Below are 21,289 nucleotides of genomic sequence, written 5' to 3' on the forward strand. Positions count from 1 at the left end.
TTCACAATAATGCCTAATTCAGAGGCTGTTACAGGCATTATATGGTTTAGCTCATGGAAAGCACTTAAAGCAGTGGCTGACACATGGCAAGTGCTCAATAAATGTTAGCTATTCATTTTTCATTGTCACTTCTTATTTGTTGATGTTATTGTAAAAGCCAGAAGGGTCATCTATGTTGATGAGATGACAATGGTATAGACCACTGTCTATACACACGAGTGTGTTTACAATATAGAACATAATATGGCAAGAGGAGTGACCTACCGAAAGCAGTACATGGACCCCTGTTCTCTTGGGTTTAGTAATACACGGACTCGCAATGGAACAGAAAGAAGGCCCAGGTGGAGAAGAATAATAGCTGTTCTAGAAAACACTGGTGGAGGAGAGAGGGCCACTCAGCAGTGGTAATCCCCCTATGAGCTACTGAAACTGGACTCGCTGCCATCTTTGATAATCATTATCATCTTGCATTTCATAGTTCACAAAGCACTCCACATCCGCTATCACATACTTGACTCTCATTTAGAATAGGTGGATATTTTGAGTGGCCAACACTCATGTTACGCGCCCCACCTTCTTCAGGTTTCTTTTTTTGCCTGGCTTTCTCTGTGGTAATGTAGCTTTTTCCTAACACCAGAAACTAATTCAGAAAATACATTACCACGGAAGTTGCTGGGAGTCCCTACGTATTGACAAGGAGGACAGTTCATTGGGCTGTCAGACCACATGACCTCCATAGAAGTCATCTTTGACTACTTTCAACATCACCGAGCAAACACAGCATCTCTGCTGTTCAGTCACTAAAGGAGTCAGAATTCCTCTTGGCAGAAATGGATTCCAAAAAATCCTGCTCTAAAGGTAGGAGACAGCTTATTAAATTTGTGTCAGGCCCACTGCCTGGTGCCTTCAAGCCCAATCTGATTCCTTTCAGGCCCTTGCCCTATGTTAATCAGCGTTACTCCGATGAGCAGATCCTGAGAGGATCTGTGTACTCAGCATGATATCTTCTCATAAATACCAAATGGGGTGCCTTAAAAAAGTGGGAAATATGTGCAAAATGGGTATTAAGCTGTATTTAGACAGTTTACTCATCACTGCATATGGCAAAACCCCCCTCGTGCTCTTTTAGGGGGTGAAGAAGAGCATCACAAACTGGGACAGAGTAGAAAATGTACCACATGGAAACAATCATGTTGTCAACGGTAGTGACTATGGTGACCATCCTTGAGTTCATCACAGGGGCAGCCCTGCTGCTCCTTTCCTAGGCCTGGTTTGTTCACTAGCTGAATATGTATTTGCAAATATTTATTTGTTCTGTTTTTGGCGTGGGGAACACACCACCCAACAAAACTCATAAAAATTCCTGCCCTCGTGGAACTCACATAGTAAGTAAAATATAGGCCGTCAGATGCTGAGGAAGGCCATGGAGAAAAATAAAACAGGAATGGGACGAGGGAGGCTGGATTGGGGTGGGGTGGGTGGGGTGGGGGAATTTAGCAGTAAATAACACCGCCCCTCTGTGAGAGACCTCATTACAGAGACATTTGAGGGTGTCTGGGGGGCTCAGTGGTTGAGCAGCTGCCTTTGGCTCAGGTCATGATCCTGGGGTCCTGGGATGGAGTTCCACATTGGGCTCCCTCTGCCTATGTCTCTGCCTCTCTGTGTCTCTTGTGAATAAATAAAAATAAAATCTTAAAAAGGGGGGGGGGGGACATTTGGGCAAAGACCTGAAAGAGGCAAAGGCAAAGCCAGTCAGGCAGGAATTGGGAAGAGAATTCCAGGCAGAGGGGCAGTAGGACGCAGGAGTGTGACTGATGCATACAGAGGCCAATGGGGCCAGAGCAGAGCATGGGAAGTGGGGAATGAGGCCAGAGAACTGAGGGGGTGGTAAGGGCCTACAGACCCCACGGAAGGACTCAGCCATGGTTACACTTTAGAATTACCTGTGGACTGTGAAAATCAAGTGAATCAAAGTCTCTGGAGAGGGAGCCAGGCCTGGGAAAGTTTTTGGTATCTCACGTGTGCCTCTAGGGAATAATCGGGGGTTGAGAGACAGTGAATCCTAAGGTTCTGAGCAGAAAGGCCATGAACTAGCCTTCTTTTCGGAAGGGTCATGGTGGCTACAGTTCTAAGAACAGACCCTAGGAGGGCAAAGGTGGAACAAGGGGAGCAGCCAGCCCGACTGCAAAAATCCAGAGAATACTGGTGGCTTAGATGGGGATGGGATGGAGGTGAGGAGAAGAGGTCAGACTCCAGATGTATTTTGAAGGTAGAGCCAAGAGAATTTTCCCACAGATCAGATACAGGGTGAGAGCAGAAGAAGAGTCAGAGAGGACACCAATGTTTTGGGCCTGAGCAATTGGAAGGATGGGGTTACCATTTGATGGAAATGAGAAAGACCATGAGAGGGATCATGTTTATGCAACAACCCCACAGGCATTTCTAGATCAAATATAAACACGTTGCATGGGAATGCCCATAGATAGTAAAGCGCTCAGTGCCTGGCTCTTACCCATGGTCAACAACGCCTTCAAGAGAGGGAGTGTGGGGTGGGGCTAGAGGGCCAGTGGATAGAGCTGCATGGCTTTAAGGTGGTTCAGAGCAAATAATAAGCACATGTTCCAAGCATTTTCCAGAAATAAGTAGAGGAGATGAAGACATAGTCAGGAGACACCTCCTCTAAATGCCTCTGCCTCCATCTCCTCTAAATCTTTAGACGCTGTGGGAAGAGGCTTCGCTGCCTGGCAGGAATCCTGGCAACGGCCAGGATTCGAGAGATGTATGGGATGTGTGCCACTGGTAGATGACTCTCCTCTGTCTCCCCGAGTGTGCTGCACTTAAAACTGAAGCAGACCTCGAGAATACCTGAGTGACAGATAGCAGGGGAGTTAGCCAGCCGTCTCATCATTAGACAGAGAAAAGTCCCGAAAGAGCAATGTCTGAGTCTACTTCTTCGGGAAAATCTCAGATCCCATACAAGGCTGCTTAGGATTTCGTTTTCAAATCCCCTGCCAGATTCCTAAGATGCTTAATGTTGACCAACTAAATAAGACTCCCCAAAATGTAATAACATATTTGTCAGTCAAATCACTATATCCTATATAGCTCATGAAGGTCGCTGTTCTGGTCCTTATTTCAAATTAGATATAATAATTAGTGATGTGATTTTCAATGGAATCCTTCTGTGAATAAGATTTATTAATATAAATAGCTCCTGACAAACTTGGCCCGGAACCAAGAACTACATTTCCTCTGGGTTTTAGGAAAAAGTCAAAGTTATTATAAATGGTCGCTTAGGGGAGATATTTGTTATTTCTCCACCGATTTGAAGTAGGTCATATCAAGAGCTGAAGGTTGCCCTCGGGTTGTAATTAAGTATGAATATTTTTTTAAAACTGAGAACCAATAAAAAAGCAAGCAACTTCTTTTAAGCTTTCACATCACAGGTCTTTCATTGTGTTTCCACCTCAGGCAAGATGCTTTTCTTTGCAAAAGGAATATAGTTGAAAAAAGAAATTAAACAAAACAAAGCAAAACAAACAAACAAAAAAAAAAAACAAGACAACGGCACAGTGGCTCTACAAGTCTAGACTTCGAGAAAGATTCGCTCAAGCATGAAGGCGTTCAAGAAGAATTTAACCAGGCAGGGCTGGGCAAAAATGCACATGAATGCTCAACAAGAAGCCTGAATTGTTGTAATTTAATTCTGCAGGTCAGTCTGATGTGTTTTTTTTTTTTCTTTCTTTTCCCCTGTCTCTTCCCACCCAAATCATTCACTTTTATAAAACCAGCTTAGTCAAATCAATATCCAGGCTAGCAGTGTAAATTTAATTACAGCAAAGCTTGGATAAACATTAGCTCTAAGACATTCCTTGGTCTATAGAGTGATAACTGAATTAAGTAGGATTATTTCATCATTACCGTGTTAAGCCTACATTGTTACACAAAAGAAGCTAATATTTCTAACTCTTTGGCCTCGCAAAATATGCTATCAGCATTTACAACGGGGCCAATTTAGTGAGTTTTCTCCTTGAAGAGCTAGGAGAAAGGACTAACTTGCAGCTACATTTTCAGCGCAGACTGGAAGGGGAAATGAGGAAGGTTCGTGCTGGACCCCGTCCTGAAGGCCTTGGGATCAAGGCGCTGGGGGCCCCATCATAAGGCAGCTCGGAGGGCACTGGTGTCCTTGTTTCCGACAGCCAATTTAGTCGGATCCCCAGGGACCAGGGTACGCTCACATGTCCTTCCTCCATGTCCACATGTCCAACACACTAGACTTCTCTAAACATACAAATATCTTTGAAGCCTCCGCTCAGGCATTATTTCTCCTGGGAAACTCGCCCTGACCTCCCTGTCTTTGGGTGTTTCTAGATCAGCATGTTTGCCTGACGACAAAACTATACTTCTGCCTCTCTTCAAAACTTGGGAGCAGCTTGGGATTCCGGGGTGGCTCCATGGTTGAGAGTCTGCCTTTGGGTCAGGGCCTGATCCTGGAGTCCCTGGATAGAGTCCCACATCGGGCTCCCTGCAGGGCACCTGCTTCTCCCCCTGCCTGTGTCTCTGCCTCTCTCTCTTTGTGTCTCTCATAAATAAATAAATAAATCTTTAAAACAGCAACAACCTGGAAGCAGCTGATTATAGTTGATCTCCAGGTGGAGCTCAGGGACTGGCACATATTAGCTCTTCTATATTGTGCATTGAATGAATGAATGTAATCGAAAAGCTGAGACATGCAAACACCTACTATGTGCTAGGTGCTGGATAAAGAGACAGGAGACACATCCTCCAGTAGCTGAGGATCTGGTCAGGGACACAGGGAGCATAAAGAGAGGCAGAAAGTGAAAGCCAGCATTGGTGAAGGGCCAACGCAGTGAGCTGCCAGGGTTGGGGTGGGAGGGGGTCACTAGAGGACAAGGGTCCAGAGCAGAATCCTGAAAGCAAAGCCATATCATTAAAGGAAAGGCCTCCTGAAGCCAGATAATAAGGACACAGGAGGGCAAAAGGGGCTTGATGAGCCAGGCCCTGCCTCACAGCTGAAAAGTATTGCAGTGTAGCAAGGTAGGCATGTAGTACAGTGTAGATATTAAGAGACTGGGCTCTGGATGGACCCAGACAAAACTGAATTCAAATCCTGACTTCTTTACTGTATGTTCTGAAAGCAAATCACTTAATGTGCCTAAGTCTCAGTTCTCCCATCTGTAGAATGGACGTGAAAATAGTAACTTCCCCATAGGAGCGAGAAAAAATGTGCAAAGCCCTCGGCATGGAGCTTACACATAAAAATGTCACTGTTGGGGATGCCTGGGTGGCTCAGTGGTTGAGCGTCTGCCTGGGCTCAGGTCTTGGGATCAAGTCGTGCAACAGCCTGCTTCTCCCTCTGCTCATGTCTCTACCTCTCTCTGTGTGTCTCTGGTGAATAAATAATCTTTTATTTAAAAAAAATGTTACTGTCGTTGCTCTTATCATTGTCACTGTTACTGTTTTCATTCCTCCTGTAGTAGCTAGGATACATTCACCCTAACTGCCATGGGGGTGAGGTTTGGAGCTGTGAGTGCAGAGAGAGGACCAGTGTGAAATGCCTAGGTCTCTTTCTCCTCTAAATCTGATGAAAAATCATAATAGATTGGCATTAGAATCTTAACTAGAATCCCCGACATTCCTTACAGAGCTCTATGAGCCAGCTAGCTGCACCTCCTCACTATGCAGGCTTTTGGAAGACAAGGGTCCCTGCAGCATAGGGTTCAGGGCATCCATGGGACGGCTGCCTAGTGCTCACACCTGTGCTGCATTAGTCCAGTTGGTCAGAGCAAGCTCTCTGCCAATCATCTTCCTTCTCTCACGTCCTATTTGCCAGAATAGTCGTGAACAGACAAATCAACTTTTTTACTCTTGGGTTTGTTTAATAGTGATTCCTCGGCCAGGCGTACCATCATCTTCTTGAAGGGGAGAGGGTAGTTAATCTTACATCATTTATGGCCTCCACAGTATCTAGCAATGCTCAGTCACCTCTTGGCGGTAACCGGCCATTCGTCACCAAGGATTTGTTCCTTGATCCCATTATATTTGATTCTATGGACACTGCAAAATTCTCTGAGACTATATTCGATGCTCTGCTGACATATTACCTCATAGAGATGTTTCATCAGATAAGCTACTGAGGCAGCCTTGTGAAATAACTGTAAAATTATTTTGAGAAATCTAATTTAAAAATTAGTTGAAAAAGTACTCCTGGCTCTGAATTGTCCCACTCTCCTAGAAATTTTTTTTTAATTTATTTTTAATTAATTTATTTTTTCTGCTAGAAATTTGAAACAAACTCTCAGGGGCACCTGGGTGGCTCGGTGGTTGAGCCTCCGCCTTTGGCTCAGGTCGTGATGCCGGGGTCCTGGGATCAAGTCCTGCACTGGGGTCCCCGTAGGGAGCCTGCTTCTCCCCCTCCCTGTGTCTCTGCTTCTCTCTCTCTGTACCTCCCATGAATAAATAAATAAAATCTTAAAAAAAAGAAAGAAAGAAAGAAAGAAAGAAAGAAAGAAAGAAAGAAAGAAAGAAAGAAAACAAACTCTCAGATATTCTCTCCAACAGAACTATTTACTCTGTAAATTTGGATCATTTTTAATAAAATTTTTTTAGTTGAATCATTTATTCATTTAAATAAATTGAATGTCACTGATAATGATAACCAGATATTTTTCTTTTTCTTTTTTTTTTTTTTTTGCATATTAAGAAATTTCAGGTGTGACGGGCAGCCAGACCAAAAAGAGGCAGCAGACTGGAGGAGGCCTTGTCTGGTAAACCTAGAGATTTCCAGTTTGTGTGAAATGTGACACATCGTGTTTTACGGGGACCAAAAAAGAAATTCCTGCCTTTCTTATGTCTGAATGACTTAACGATCCCGCCTGACGTTCTAGTCCTCTTCTCCCAGGTTTGTTGTGCACACTAATCCATTCACTTTTACATTTATGGAAATTTTTTTTTTTTTTTTTTTTTTGGAAAATTTACTTATGATCCAGGCTTTCCAAAGTCATTCTATCGGTAGAACACCTGTAAGACCATTGTGCAGAGGTGTCCTTCAAATGACTTTCATGGCAAAAACAGCTGATTAGCCGAGTTAGCTGGGGAAATTATTTACCCCTTTTGAGCCTCCTTTTCCTATCTGTAACAGGATGGAATATCTCCCATCTTTGAGAGCTTCTATGAGAAAGAGTGACAGTATCACCACCTCTCACAGTGTGCCTGGCACTTAGCAGGTACTTAAAAAATTAAACCCGGTATATTTACCATATATATGCGTACCACATTTTATAATTTACAAAGCGCTGTGTGTCCATGCTCTGCCCTCGTCCTCACTATAGAAGGGCTCTCTCTTCCCTGGAATCTATCCACAAGCAACAATGGTCCTTTACAGTCTCCTTGAAATTATTCAGGATGTTTTTACATGAGTTTTTAGTTCTTCTCCTTAATATATTACCATGCAATAATGCTTGCAAGGGCAAACTAATCATCATCTTTCCACACTAACGATCTTATTATAAAATATAAAAATAGGGCTTTGGGGGTTGGCTTTTGGGCAGGGAGACTTGAGAGAACCATGAAAGGAATCTTAACGTTCTCTTTAAAAACTATTGTTCTATTATACTGAAAAAAAACAAAGGAGTTGGGTTTTCTGTAGATGAACTCTATACTCAAACATGCCCTCACTTTAGTGTGATATAATCAAATCTGAAAGCTCCAAAGCCTTTTGTTACAGATCAGATCTGTTGTAGCTCTGCTTTCAAACCAAAAATAGTTTTAAAGATGAGAGGATCTGAGATTTAGTCATCTCAAAGTAATTATTCCATATTTATAATTTGGAAAAATATAAATCATGAATTACAGCCAATAATTCACTCTAGAGCTCATTTAGTATCAGGGAATCAACTCCTTTATTTCTCCAATACATTAGAATTTTTTTAAAGAGAGTTAAAATTCTTCTTTTTATGAATAAACCCATTAGCAAGGAATAATAATGTATTTTGACGTAGCCCTAACCACCACATTTGCTGGGACCAAGCTTAGGATATATTTTGTGAAAATAGGAAAAATCAGAATTATGAGAAAAAAATGTTTAAAATATGATGGGCGGGCCTTACCCCCAAACCTCCTCAGTCAGGATCTCTGGTTGGGGAGTGTGCAGAGGGTAGCTGCTAGAAACCTTTGTTTATCAACCTTTCCCCTGCAATTCGATCGAGAAGCCTCGTGTCAGACCTATCACTAGATCACTTGGTAAACACTCGATGATACCCCAAAGGGGACAAAAATCAAGCAGCAGTTATGGCAAAGGAAAAGCCAATGGTGTTAGAGGATGTTTGGGCTGTATCCTGTTTTAACAGTGCTTAGCAGGATAATCCCAAATAGGATGTATTTTTAAAATTTGGACTGACAAGGGATCTTCCTTTCTCTTGTTTCCACTCCCATAAGTTTCACCTACATCCTTTGTGACAAACATTGAGAAAAACGTTTATTTGGAAAAATTTAAGAAAAAAAACACATTTTTTTTTTCTGGGCACATAATTCATGCAATTAAAACCAAAAATAAGTATATTTACACCTTTTTAGGCCAAACAGTGAGGATGAATGCAGAGCTGATTCTAAATAAGAAACTGACTTAGGGGGCAGCCTGGGTGGCTCAGCAGTTTAGCGCCTACCTTTGGCCCAAGGCGTGAACCTGGAGTCCCGGGATGGAGTCCCTCGTCGCGGTCCCTCCTGGAAGCCTGCTTCTCCCTCTGCCTGTGTCTCTGCCTGTCTCTCTCTCTCTGTGTCTGTCATGAATAAATAAGTAAATAAAAATCTTTAAAAAAAAACTGACTTAGGTCATTCTTTCATATTATAAATCTTTTTTAAAAACATTTTATTTATTTATTTGAGAGAGAGAGCATGCAGACAGCAGGAGAGCAGGAGGTGGAGGGAGGGGCAAAAGGAGAGGGAGAAGCAGACTCCCTGCTGAGCAGGGACTGCCCCACCACCACAACCTCCTGGGGCTCAATCCCAGGACCCTGGGGTCATGACCTGAGTGGAAAGCAGATGCTTAACTGACCAACCCAGCCAGTCAGGAGCCCCTCAGATTATAAATCTTAAGAAAAACTCTAGTTAAGAAATTTAACTCATGATTACCTATAGACTCCATTGCCAGAAAACTAGCATAGTCTAATGTAGTGAAAAAATACTCTAAGCCCAGGAAAATTTCACGTCTTTGATCTTTGCTTGATTTCTCCCATGTGCATCCACTCTGTCACAACTCTGTAATAAAAAATACCTAAGTATCTTAAAGAATAGCCTAGTTACATAATCCAGATTATTACTGGGAAGGAAAATTATATAAAATTTTCGAGTGGGACAAATTTAAGACACAAATTGGTTCTGTTCCTATATTTAAAATACATGTGATCAGACTGTTACCAAAAAAAAAAAAAAAAAAAAAGATAAAAGATATACCTAAGAACTTAGAATTCGACATCGTAACATGCAGCTCCATGCTTTTTCACCACCATGTCATCCTACTTTTGTTCAAAATACAGCTTTGTTTCTCGGTATTCAGGATTTTGTTTTCTTTTTCTCTCTTTTTAAAAGATTTTATTTATTTATTTATTCATGAGAGACACAGAGAGAGAGGCAGAGACACAGGCAGAGGGAGAAGCAGGCTCCCTGCAGGGAGCCCGATGCGGGACTCGATCCCAGGACCCTGGGATCACAGTCGGAGCCAGAGATGAATGCTCAATCCCTGAGCCATCAAGGCGACCCTGTTTTCATTGTGATTTTGTGTATGTTGGTTTGGATCTCAGCTCAGTCTGTCACTTACCTGAAGCGTGGTACTAGGACCAGCCACGATCGGGCTCCAGACTCCCTGCTGCAGGCACTGCCCGTGTTATTCTGCTAAATGCACCACACGTTTCCTAGGATCATGGGTTTTAAGGGCTGAAGGACCCTGGGGACCCTGTCCAGAAAAGGTGCAATTCAGAGCTCCTCTCTGTAACTTCCCTGCCAGTGTATGGCCCTGCTCCTTGGGACACTCAAAGTCAGGGTAACACGGCCCCTGGAGCAGCCCTGCCCATTGCTGGAGAGCGTCAGTGGTTCAAGAGTTTTTCCTTGTGTCCAGACGAGCTGTGTGAAGCTGAACAAATCACAGCATCTTTGAGTGAGTTTCTCCAAATAGAAGAGTGAGAAGAGTGAGGACCTCAAAGGTCATACAAATCACAGCATTCTTCCTAATTAATTGAGTGGCAGGAACGGGAATAAAATGTTTGCCTGTAACAGCTTTGGGTCTCAAGGATCTTATCTAACTGATGACATTTAGGTTTTCAAGGAGAAGCGGCAATTTTTTCAAACCATGCAACAGAATTTTCAGGGCTACTGAGTAGTGGCTCTGCATCCTATTCCAGGGGGTACAAATCCTGGCCACTCACTCCTCAACCCCCTCCTGACCAGTGTCCCCGCCACCAGGAGCCTGGCTTGGCACTTACAGAGCTGTCCCCAAATGTCTGTTTCCCCAAAGCCACCATTGTTGGTCGGTCTTGCCTCCTCATCTCCTTCTCTGTGTTTTTGTCACTGTTCCCCATTTCCATCTTTCGCAAGTTCTCTTCTCTCAGCCCCAAGGGCCATGCAGCCCTGATTCTCCTTTGCCACTTCCTGACCACTCTTTGGTCTCATTCTTTGGCTCTTTCTCCGTGCCCACCATTAAAAATAACCATTCTTTTTTGACTCCCTGGTCTTTGCCAGGAAGAATCCTGTACCTGAGTTCTTCTTCCGTCCTGGTCACTAATTCACTGTGTGGTCTTAGATAACCCACGGTCTTTTCTGGGCTTCATTTGTCCCTGAGAAAGAGAAGGAGCTGGACTTGATGGTCGAAATGCTAGTCTATCCTAATCCCACTCTCCCGTATCCCCTCGGGATGTGGGGGAGTTTCCAGGAGCCCATACAAGTCCAGGTGGAGTCAAGGCCACCCAGAAATCATCACTTCCAGTATGGGAAGGAACCTAAAACATCACCTGCTGAAATCTTCTTTTTATGGCTGAGGAGATCTAGGCCCAGAAAGAGTACTCGATCACCTGGCAGCAGAGAAGGGAACAAGGAGGAGGTCGCCTGTGCCCTCCGTGCGCTGCAGAATCAGGGCGTTAAGTGCCTTCCACACCTGGCTCAAGTGCATAATGATATCTGAGTGAATATAGAAGGTATAGAAGGTATAAATTCGGGAGAACGCTTCAGAGCCTTTCCCCCCTTTGACAAAATGAAACTCTATATTGTAACTCCAAAAAATCTGGGGAGAGATTTGTTGGAGAAGGTACTTCAGACAAAGTAGAACAATCTGACCACATAAAACATCTTAGATTTATGTTTTCAAATAGCCAAATAAAACAGAACATCAAGTCACAGAATACATATATTTCCATTAATTCAAATGTCCAAAGCACAATACAGTAGGATCTATTCAATAGTTCATATCACTTGATTTACATATACACGAGCATATGAACAAATATTAGCTAGAACGAAGGTTTAAGAAGTTACTCAGACATTTTGGTATTGACATCTACGTATTTATGGCAACAAATAATGGTGACTTTCAGTAAGATCTTTTGTACCAGGATAAGAAATGTACAGAACGAAGACAAACAAATGTACCTTTATTGCACTATTTATCTAACACCATATGGGAAGTGGCATTACCCGGCAAATTTTCTCAGTGTAGTCTGTTTACTGTGGTCTCAAGTGATGAAATTAGCCAAATTATTCCCAAATCTAACCTTACTTTGTGCTTTAGAAGTGCTGCTTGGTTCTTCCTTCTACGTCTTTTATTTTTTTATTTTATTTTTTTATCTTTTTATTTTTTTCCTTTTACGTCTTTTAAAAACGAAATAGGACCCTAACGCTTTTCTTAAAGAGAACTTTGGACCTAAGAAGTTAGTAAGGTCTCTTTTTAAGGAAGACCAATACATAAAGCTCATGTTTTCTTTCAAGAATCCTGAATACCAAGGACAATGTCCCCTCCAGGCCAGCTTCGAAATGATCAGTGGTGCTAAAGACTAAGATACTGTGGCCTAGAACTGAAACTCTGGAAGACAAGCCCATCGTCCTCCATCCGGCGTTCGCCTGGTGAGGAACCAAAGTGCCCCTTACCACATTGCCTATTAACCAGCCAAAGAGGCCACTTGGTTGCATTTCCAGAAACAAAGCCACGCCATGTGTGTCCTGCTGTTGGTTTTGCAGGCGGCACAGAAAGTGAAGCATGGAGTGATGAAACTACTAGGCCACGCAGGTGACAGGCACAGGCTTAAGTGGTGGCCACGAAGGGTGTGTCCGAGAAGACGGAATTGACCGAATCGGAGTCGGATTTCACCCGGGTGGACTTGAGGATGCCCTCAGCTATGACCGGCTCACTGGGAAAGAGCCTGACTTTCCCATTCTGCCCCGCTGCGGTATCCTTCAGGGGTTCCAAAAACACCACCCTTTTACCGGCCCCTGCCTTCCGGTCGTCAGCGGGGGCATCGCTGGCCGGGCCGGGGTTGAGAATAGATGAATGGGCGTCGCTTTGGTGGAGAATGTTTTTCTGTCTCTTGGTTTTACACTTGCAGGGACACGGCGTCAGATAGAGGTACAAAAGGACCAAGACGATGCTGGCCACGCAGGCCGCAAGGGTGGTAAAGGCTGTGTTAAAGGCCTCGTGGGCGTGGGACCTGTTCACGGTGAAATTGCTCACGTTGATTGTGACATCCACGGTCTCGTTTAGCAGGCGCTGCCTGTTCATCGCGATGCAGGAATACACTCCGGCGTCCTCAAAACGAGGGTTTTCTATAACCAGGCTTCCGTTGCGAAACACGTGGAAGTTCTCCAGCTCTTTCTCGGGTTCCAGCAGTCGGTTGTCTGGACCCACCCAGACGAAATCGGTATTTCCATCACCAGTCTTGCTGTCACAGGGGACAATCAGCCTTTCCCCGACTTGAGCCTCATGAATAAAGCCGAGGGCCCGGAAGGAGCCATTGATGACACTGTCCGTGCAATTCAGAAAGCCATCCTGGAGCAGAGGCACCTGATGGGAGTGCCTGGGGTCGGACCACAGGCGACAGGTATAATCGTTCTTAAAATCCATCACCGGGCTAAAGTGCCTTCGGTACCAAAAGATCAGCAATGAAGAAAGGGAACAGTCACAGACAAACGGGTTTCCATGAAGGTAGATGCCCCTCAGCTGTTTCCCCGGCACTAGATTAATGTGGTGCATGGGCAGGGAGAGGATCCGGTTATAGGAAACATCTAGAAACATCAGTTCTGCCAGCTTGAACCTCCCAACATACAAATCCATGGGAAACTGCGTAAGAAAGTTTCCACTTAAGTAGAGTTTTTGCAACTGGGAGAGTCCTCCAAACGCTGAGGGATCCAGATAGGAAATGTGGTTGTTGTACAGCAGGAGCACTTCCAGGACCTTCAGCTCTTGGAACACGGCGCTTTTCACCGTCTTCAGCTTATTGGAGGATAAGTCAAGACACTTCAAATTTGGAGTCGTGGAAAAACTGCCCGCGGAAATGCTGGTGATGTTGTTATGACGAATAATGAGGGTGTTCAGCTTGGCCAACGACACCGGGATCCACTCCGAATCCAGAAGCCCGATCCGGTTGTAGCTCAGATCCAGTCTCTTGATCAGTCTGAAAAGGTTCCCGGGTACCTTGGACAGGTTTCTGTTGGTGCAGCTCACGATGTCCGTGGCACAGATGCAAGCGGTGGGGCACACCCCGGAGGCGCCGCGGCTCACGGTCGCCGTGATCACCAACAAACACAGCAGCTCCCTGCAGCCCGGGGTGACAACTCCAGGCGGGGTGGGCCGCGTGTGTAGACGCAAAGACATTATGGTCGCCTCCGAGGCTCTTCCCGGCGCCTCTCCACCAGCTCAGCCTCCCACCAGGGAACCTGGTAAACAACGGATATTTGAAAAGGAGGAGGGGGGAGGGGGGGAGGGAGGGGGTGCAAAAAGCAAAGTTAGCACCAGTTCACCTTTCCGCGCCGCACCTTGCTTGCTCTCCGGTAACTTTTGAAATGCAGGTTCTGTTGCACGCTGGGGAACCCAGGATGGTTGATGCATTTATTTATTTATTTATTTTTAGGGGTGGGGGGAGGGTTTGTTTGTTTTGTTTTTACTGTTCAATGCGATTTCTTTTTTTTTTTTTTTTTCCGGGGGATACTCCCGCTTACAGACATCTACGCCCACAACCTACCAATATAACCGACTCACCGTAAGCAATTCAGTGATTTTTATTATTTTTTTTTTACCGGGCAGGCTGCGTCGTTTCTTTTTCTTTCTTTTTTTTTTTTTTTAAACTCCCTCCAACAGACACAAAAATATGCAAACGCATCCTACAGACAATTCAACGGGAACGCACAGGAGGCCACCCATGCAGAGAACTCACGGGGCTGAGAAGCCTCGGGGAGAGGCCGAGACGGGGGTGTCCTCCGAGGGTCCGGCGTCTGTCCGCGTCTGCCCGTCACTCCCGCATCTCCCGAGCTCCTTTCCCTCCGGCTCCCGGCGGGCGGCAGCCTCTCGCTGGCTCTCAACTTTGGGGAGTTGGCGGCGGCGGCGGCGGCGGCGCCCCCGGGGCGCAGGGACCTCTCGGGCGGCTCCGTGGGTCCTCGCCGGCTCGGCGACAGGTGCCGCCGCGGCGCCCCGGCCGTCGCGTGTCCGCGCGGGGCGCCGCACTCCCGGAGCCCGGGCCGAGGGGCGGGGGCGCGGCGGGGCGGGGCGGGGCGGGGGCGCGGCGGCGGGTCGCTCCCGGGCCCCCTCCCCGCGCTCCGGAGCCTGCAGGACCCCGGCTCCCCGCGCGCCGCCGCCCGCTTTTATCCCCGCGCACGGGGTCCCGCCCCTGCGCGTCCTGCCTCGGGCTGCGGGCGGCGGGCGGCGGGCGGCGGGCGGCGCGGGGGGCGGCGCGGGGGGCGCGGGGCGGGCGCGGGGCGGGCGGCGCAGCCAATCGGAGCGGCGGCCGGCGGCCCCGCCGCCCCCCCGCCCGCACCCCGCCTCCCGCCTCCCGCCGCCGGGGCCGCGGGACGCGCGGCAGAGCGGGGTGCACGCCCCAAGCTCGCCGGTTCCCGCCCGCCGTGGCCGGGTGTGCAGCCCCGAGCCGGGGGCGCTGCGGGGCGGGGGTCCCGGGGAGCGCGGGGGGCGCGGGGGTCCCGGGGGCGCGGGGATCCAGGGGGCGCTGGGGGCACGGGGATCCCGGGGGCGCTGGGGGCGCGGGGCTCCAGGGGGGCACGGGGGTCCCGGCGGCGCTGGGGGCGCGGGGGTCCAGGGGGGCGCAAGGGGCGCGGGGGGCGCGGGGGTCCCTGGGGCGCGGGGGGCACGGGAGTCCCGGGGGTCGCGTGGGGCGCGGGGGCAGGCCCCTCCGGGGAGGCACAGGCGTCTCCCTCCCGTAGACCCCGCTTGTCCGCCCGGCTCCCCGACCGGCCTCCGGTAGCTCGATCTGGGCCAGGGCCCGGGGGTCCCGCGGGGCCGCGGGAGGCCTGTTTACTAAAGAACCACCGCCCCCACTCGAGGAGGAGGGAGAGGGGCCCCTGCCCTGCGGTGCGACCCGGACGGCGCAGCACGTCCCTGCTGGGAAAGTTCTGTGCCTTTCCTAACTCTGAAGGCAGCATCAGGGACAGGGCCCCATCGGCAAGGGAGAGACCCAGGAAAGGAGGTTTGGGCCCGACCTGGCTTGCAAAGATAGGGTATTAAGTTTAAAAAAAAAGAAAAAATCTGGATCCAGACTTTTTTTTTTCCTTTTGGGTGGGTGGGTAGGGGGCTGGAATGGGGATGGGGGCGGGGGCAAATGTATTCATGCAGGATAGGGTCTGATCCCAGAAGGGGTGCCTGCCTGCACAGGGGTCCTTCATACCTCCCAAGAGGCAGGGCCTGGGCCCAACTCCAGCGTGCTTTGATCTAGCAGGTGCAACCCCGAGTACACCGCCCCCTCCCCGAAAAAAAAAAAAAAAGCACAGGTGGACAAATATGAGGTGGAGGGCTTGGGGCTGATGAGCTTTTCGATTTAAAAAAAAAAATCCATTTTTGTTTAATTCTAAGATCAGTTTTAACGATGAGATTGGACTGAGCCAGATGGCCCATTCGTCCATTATATGTGGATTAAAGAAAATAAATTACTGCCCTGACAAGAGATCACTAAAGCGGGAGGGATAGGGAGACTGAAAAGCAGACCAAATTGAGAAAACAGGAGCAGGGCACATAACTTATAATGTTACTTAAAAAATAAAACTGATGTTAAGACAACCAACACCCCCCCACCCCCAGCCCTGGCACACACCCTTGAGCCACCTTGAATTTAGTGGGAGTTGGTCCCTACATTGTTCGTGAATGGATTCGTGTGGTGGCACGGATCTGTTAGGCCAGTGCCAAATTAAAATAGGTCTGTGTGCGCTGTTAATTTAGGCAGCCTGTTTGTAGAATAAATCTGGAATAGCTCTGGTAAATCAGGACTTTTTTTTTTCAGGTGAAAGCTTGAAATGCTATAGGAAACATTCTTCACTGTGAGCTTCCTGGAGAGGCTGAGGTTGAAAGTTTCCAGAGGTAGGCCACACTTCCTGGGGTTCTCCCAAAACCTGGGTCTCCAGGTCTTCATTTTTTACGGTTCCGATGGTTAACACAGAGAAATGGAATTGAAATCACTTAGAGGAACCCTTTCTAAATGACTCACAACTGACCAGGTTTTTGCAATGTTTTACTAAGGAACTAACATCCTATTGAAAGGAAACCCTGAAAGTGGAGGAAAGCCCTAAACTTCATCGGAGAATGAAAAGTGTGAAAAGAAAAGAGACTCAAACATGGAAGCAGATTATGTCAGTGTAGCTCCAGATGCATCATAGAAACACTGTGCAAAGATTGCGCAGCATAAATAAACCAAATGCGCTCAAAATCCACACATATTTGTCTATTTGAAGTCCTGATTGTTGAGATTCAGCCCATTTGGCAAGAATGACTGTTTTGAAAAAGGAGTTTTGAAAGGGGCGGCTTTACTTGGCTTTGAGAAGAAAAAGCTAAGCGTTTACCTTAATTATAGGCATAAGGTGTGACCTCATGTTTTGGAGGAAACTTTTTCTACATCCTTTCACCTCTCCTACCAGATCCTTCTTTCCATCCCACAAGGGCAAAAATGTTATGTCTTGGACGCTGCTCTATTCTTAGCTTCTAGAACTCTGCTTGACACTTGCTTGGCATTCAGCAAATTCTTGATAAATAAACTGAGGGATGGGGAACATATTCTAGGGTTATTTGAGCTGAGTCTGCTGCTTGATATTCTGCTCTCCATGCTTCAAAAAGCTTTTCAGAAAGAAGAGAAGAGAGGGAAAGAGGAGCCCTGCGAATACGACGTGAGTCCTAGATCCAGTAGTACCTGAAGGCCACTGCACACTTTTACTTCCTAATTACATTCTCCATCCCCCTCTTTTTTTTTTTTCTTAAGTTATTTTGAGTTGTGTCCATGTCCTTGTGACTGAAAGAGTCCTGGTGCATGTAATGATGGTAATAATAAGCATGTCTTGGGCTATTATTATGTGCTAGATACTGAGCTCTGTGTTTTACATGAATTATTTCATTTACTGCTCACCACAACGCTGCAACATTATATAATCCTATAATCCGGATGGTAAACAACTGTGTTCCAAATTATTTGAAAATGGAATGGGATGAAATTAGCTCGAGGCTCCTTTTGAAGGATTTAGATTAAACCGAAAAGAGATGTTTCTGACGGGGTGGCTCCAGCCTGGAATGGTTGCCAAGACAGATGGTTGAGTTGCCTTCTCAGGAGTTTAAAATAGGACAGATAGATATTCTTCTGGTCTTTTCCACATGGCACAATCTTTTGGTATTTTTGACCATTCAGTGAGTCCAATGGGTAGTAGAGGGTGGACTGATTCTGGGTCTAGTGTGCTGAGGCAGGGGTGAACATGTGAGTGTCTGGCAGGGTCTGGAAGGAACTCCAGGTAGGAAATCCCTACCTGGGGGCAGGGATATAGTTAGACTCTCAAGGCTTTCTCCTGTTGTAATCAAAGATTTAGGAACTGGGAGATCTGAAACAAGTTGTTACAGCGCTAGTTTATGAGTCTCAGAGTCATTTTTACTAAGAATGAACACTTCAGTGGCACTTTATGTCCTCTGAAGGGCTTGCCCATTCTGTGTCTCCTTTGATTCTAGCACTCATCCTGGTGTGGTTGGGCCACCAGCAGGTATCTAACTTTGCCTCCTTTTTTAACCTGGGGATGCATCCCTATTCTTCAGGGACAGGGACCCCCTGGAGTCTCTAGCTTGCAGGAGCCTGACTGTACACAGGAGCTTTCTGCTGAGGCCTCCTCACTTTGAGGGCAGCACTGTGCAGAGGGTTTTTACAGTGTGACTTGGAGCCTCGGCACACACACCTTTGCCCACCGGCTCTAGAAGTGTGCTCAGCCCCTATAAGAGCCCGTTTGCCTTTTGGCCTCATCCAATTGGTTTTGTAAATTGCCCAGAGCTTGTCATAGAACCAGATCTCTCACCCATTACTGTGTCACTCCCTGTACAGAGATTTGGGCTCCAGCCTCCTGCTCTCTGAACTCCAGGGTACATGTGTCAACTGGTGGCTCCGTTCTCTGGAAGCCTCCTTGGCTAATAATGTGGGCTAGTCAGTACCCAAGTGCCCTCTCTGCAGAGAGCCCAGAATGGGGCAACTCTTTAATCAATTGTCACTCACTCATCTGCTCTTTCTGTCTTCAAGGACATAGGCTGCATAGGTTTTGTTTTTTAGTTTAGTTGACATGAAATTCACATACACAAAATTCACCATTTTGAAGATCATCTGAAACAGTACACACTTATGTCATAACAGTAGGTTTTTAAAGGTTTCATTTTTCCTTATCTGCATTTTCCGGGTTTTTTTTTTTTTTTTTTTACAATGTTTTTGTGATAAGAAAAAGCACAATGAGTCCTTGCAGTTGTTTCAAGTTACCAAAGTCCTGTGCATCAATGTTTCTGTTTTATTGTGATTCCTATTTAATATTCAGGGTCTCTAGTTTCCGAGAGCAAAATCTTCCCTCTGATTCCTCGGGTAGGAAGTGATTCTAGTTTCCCCTGATTTGAGATACAGTAATTGCTGATCTGCGTTAGCACTACAATCCTTTATTTGGCAAATATTTACTGAGCATCTACGATGTGCCAGGCACCATCGTTTAGTCTGAGAATTATACCCATATGTAAATGCTGCCAGAGCCAGGCAAGCCCAGCTAGAATGAGAGGCTATACTAGTTATTCATGTATTTCTTGTTGACCAGTATTCACACTCCCAGATTTGAGGCTCAACATCCCTGGTTGGGATCACCTCCAAACAGCTGTGAATCTTTCTCTTTCAGCACATTCTTAGACCAGCCTTTGTGAGGGTGGCCTGAACCTCTGCCCCGCACCACCATGTGTTTTTCCATGAGAATGAAAAACGAAAAGGACAACTAAAGCCCTTTTTGCTTGCTCCTAAAAGTACTACATGCTCATTGCAGAAAAATGGGAAATACAGAAAAGATGTAAGGACTCAGAGAGTGCCATTCATAATCTTACTGGTAAATTACCTTTCTGCTCAAAGAATAAATCCATTGTAGTGAGGAACCTGACATGTTGCAAAAGGATGGTTTGTCATAATTATGTAAAGAGAAAGGAAATAAACAGACTTTTTTTCTTTGATGCTCTGAAATTCTCAGCCTTAGAAATGAAGTAAGCAGATGAAAATTCACTTTATAAAATTCAGTGTGTCAAAGCCAGGCTCCTAGCATTATGGTTACCTCTTCCAATTTTGGTCATAAATGGTAGGTGCTCTAATGTCCATTTTGCTCATTATTAGCCTGAAGGGAATCACCTAATTGAATTCCTAAGTGCTATTACATCCCTCAAAACTGGGGCTAATTATATCTCTCTGATAAGCATGGATAATGTTTAACAAACCCAGTTTGAAGAATTATATGAAGTGTTCAGACTATTTTATGTTTTTTAAAAAAACATGATCTCCTGTAGCAGTAATTAATTGGTCACTTTTTATAAAGGTAGTATCTGATTATTCGAAGAAATACCTAATTTGGAGCAATACTTATTTGCTAGACAAAGTTAACACTAAATAAAGTAAAGTGGAATTGAGAGAAAAAATAATAAACGCTACCAGACAGCCAACACTATTGCAAATATTCATTCAATTATTTTTGGCAAATACAAGGCTCTCTGTGGTGGATGCTCTGTGCATAATTTGCTCTGGAACTCTGACCTTTCAGTTCGTGAGAGTGAAAAGCAATAGTGCATTCATATAGGGGAAGGCAGAGGACCTCTGGAAAGATCCAAGAAAGTGGGCTTGATAACAAGACCCAACATTTATTGCATTTTTACTTCAATACACCAGACTTCTCATTTAGTTCTTACAAGGGCCCTAAGAGATGGTCATTAACATCCCCATTGTCTAATGAGGGCAGTAGGGCCGAGTTGGTTTATGTAACTTGCCCAAGATTAGTGGTAGAACCAGGTCTCTCACCCCGCTGTCTCGCTCTGATCTCATGCTCTACCATTAGCTCTAATGCTTCCCATTAGGGAGTAGAGGGGTCAGCCCTAATTTAAATTCCATTCAGCAAATATTGTTCGTCCTGGCCACATTCCCAGAGCCATCATATGGTTGTTCTCCTCTAGGAATTTGTAGTGTTATTCGAAATAATTATAAGATATAAGACAGTAGATAATTCAATTTCGAATTGGATATAGCAAAGAGCCAAAATATTTGCAATGGAATAGGTATTTTGGGGCATCGAAAATTCCAACACAAGCAGATTTTTAGATCTTCCTCATGTCTTATTGCCCAAATAACTGAGTCAATAAAGAGAATTGTATGCAAATAAAAATATAATTTGGTAGAAACCACTTGAATGGTCAGGGATGACAATTATCTCTTAGAATTAAGCAACAATAATGTGGCTCATTTTATCCATGGCATTCATACTGGAGAATTATAAGCAAGGAAAAAAGTATCTCTCCTGGCACAGATGAAGAGTCTGAAACATCCCCTAATCACATGCCAAATGGCAATGTGATAAAGAGAAAAAGTGGGGGGGGGGGTAAAACAGAGCATTGAGTGACAAATCAACTTTCTGGGTTGTGGTGGCAGAAATTCCATTTCTTAACTGTATATGTCTTAGGTCAGTGACCTGATCTTTCAGACTCAACTTCCTCATTTGTAAAATGGACATATAGGACTAGCATATGCACCATTTCACAAGGTTGACTGAGATGAGA

General features: G+C 45.8%; 1 protein-coding gene and 2 long non-coding RNA genes across 4 annotated transcripts; 2 read left to right on the plus strand and 1 right to left on the minus strand.

The window, feature by feature from the left end:
• The first annotated feature begins 3,496 nt into the window (after window positions 1-3,496).
• On the plus strand, window positions 3,497-8,737 carry LOC119866388. Its single transcript, XR_005380088.1, has 3 exons — window positions 3,497-3,712; window positions 6,725-6,922; window positions 8,596-8,737. It is a non-coding gene; the product is annotated as an uncharacterized LOC119866388 (long non-coding RNA).
• Window positions 8,738-11,395: 2,658 nt separating this feature from the next.
• AMIGO2 (adhesion molecule with Ig like domain 2) lies at window positions 11,396-14,666 on the minus strand. Its single transcript, XM_038577441.1, has 2 exons — window positions 14,430-14,666; window positions 11,396-13,932 (listed from the first exon to the last, which is right to left on the minus strand). The coding sequence occupies exon 2, from the start codon at window positions 13,868-13,870 to the stop codon at window positions 12,305-12,307; it is 1,566 nt and encodes a 521-aa protein (XP_038433369.1). The 5' UTR covers window positions 13,871-13,932; window positions 14,430-14,666; the 3' UTR covers window positions 11,396-12,304.
• Window positions 14,667-15,037: 371 nt separating this feature from the next.
• LOC111092814 lies at window positions 15,038-16,925 on the plus strand. 2 transcript variants are annotated; one of them, XR_005380093.1, is made up of 3 exons: window positions 15,038-15,119; window positions 16,497-16,573; window positions 16,733-16,925. It is a non-coding gene; the product is annotated as an uncharacterized LOC111092814 (long non-coding RNA). The 2 variants fall into 2 exon arrangements; XR_005380094.1 differs by lacking the exon at window positions 15,038-15,119 and adding an exon at window positions 15,393-15,689.
• Window positions 16,926-21,289: the final 4,364 nt, after the last annotated feature.

The sequence above is a fragment of the Canis lupus genome, chromosome 27 (assembly GCF_011100685.1).
Source record: "Canis lupus familiaris isolate Mischka breed German Shepherd chromosome 27, alternate assembly UU_Cfam_GSD_1.0, whole genome shotgun sequence".
Taxonomy (NCBI): Eukaryota; Metazoa; Chordata; class Mammalia; order Carnivora; family Canidae; genus Canis; species Canis lupus.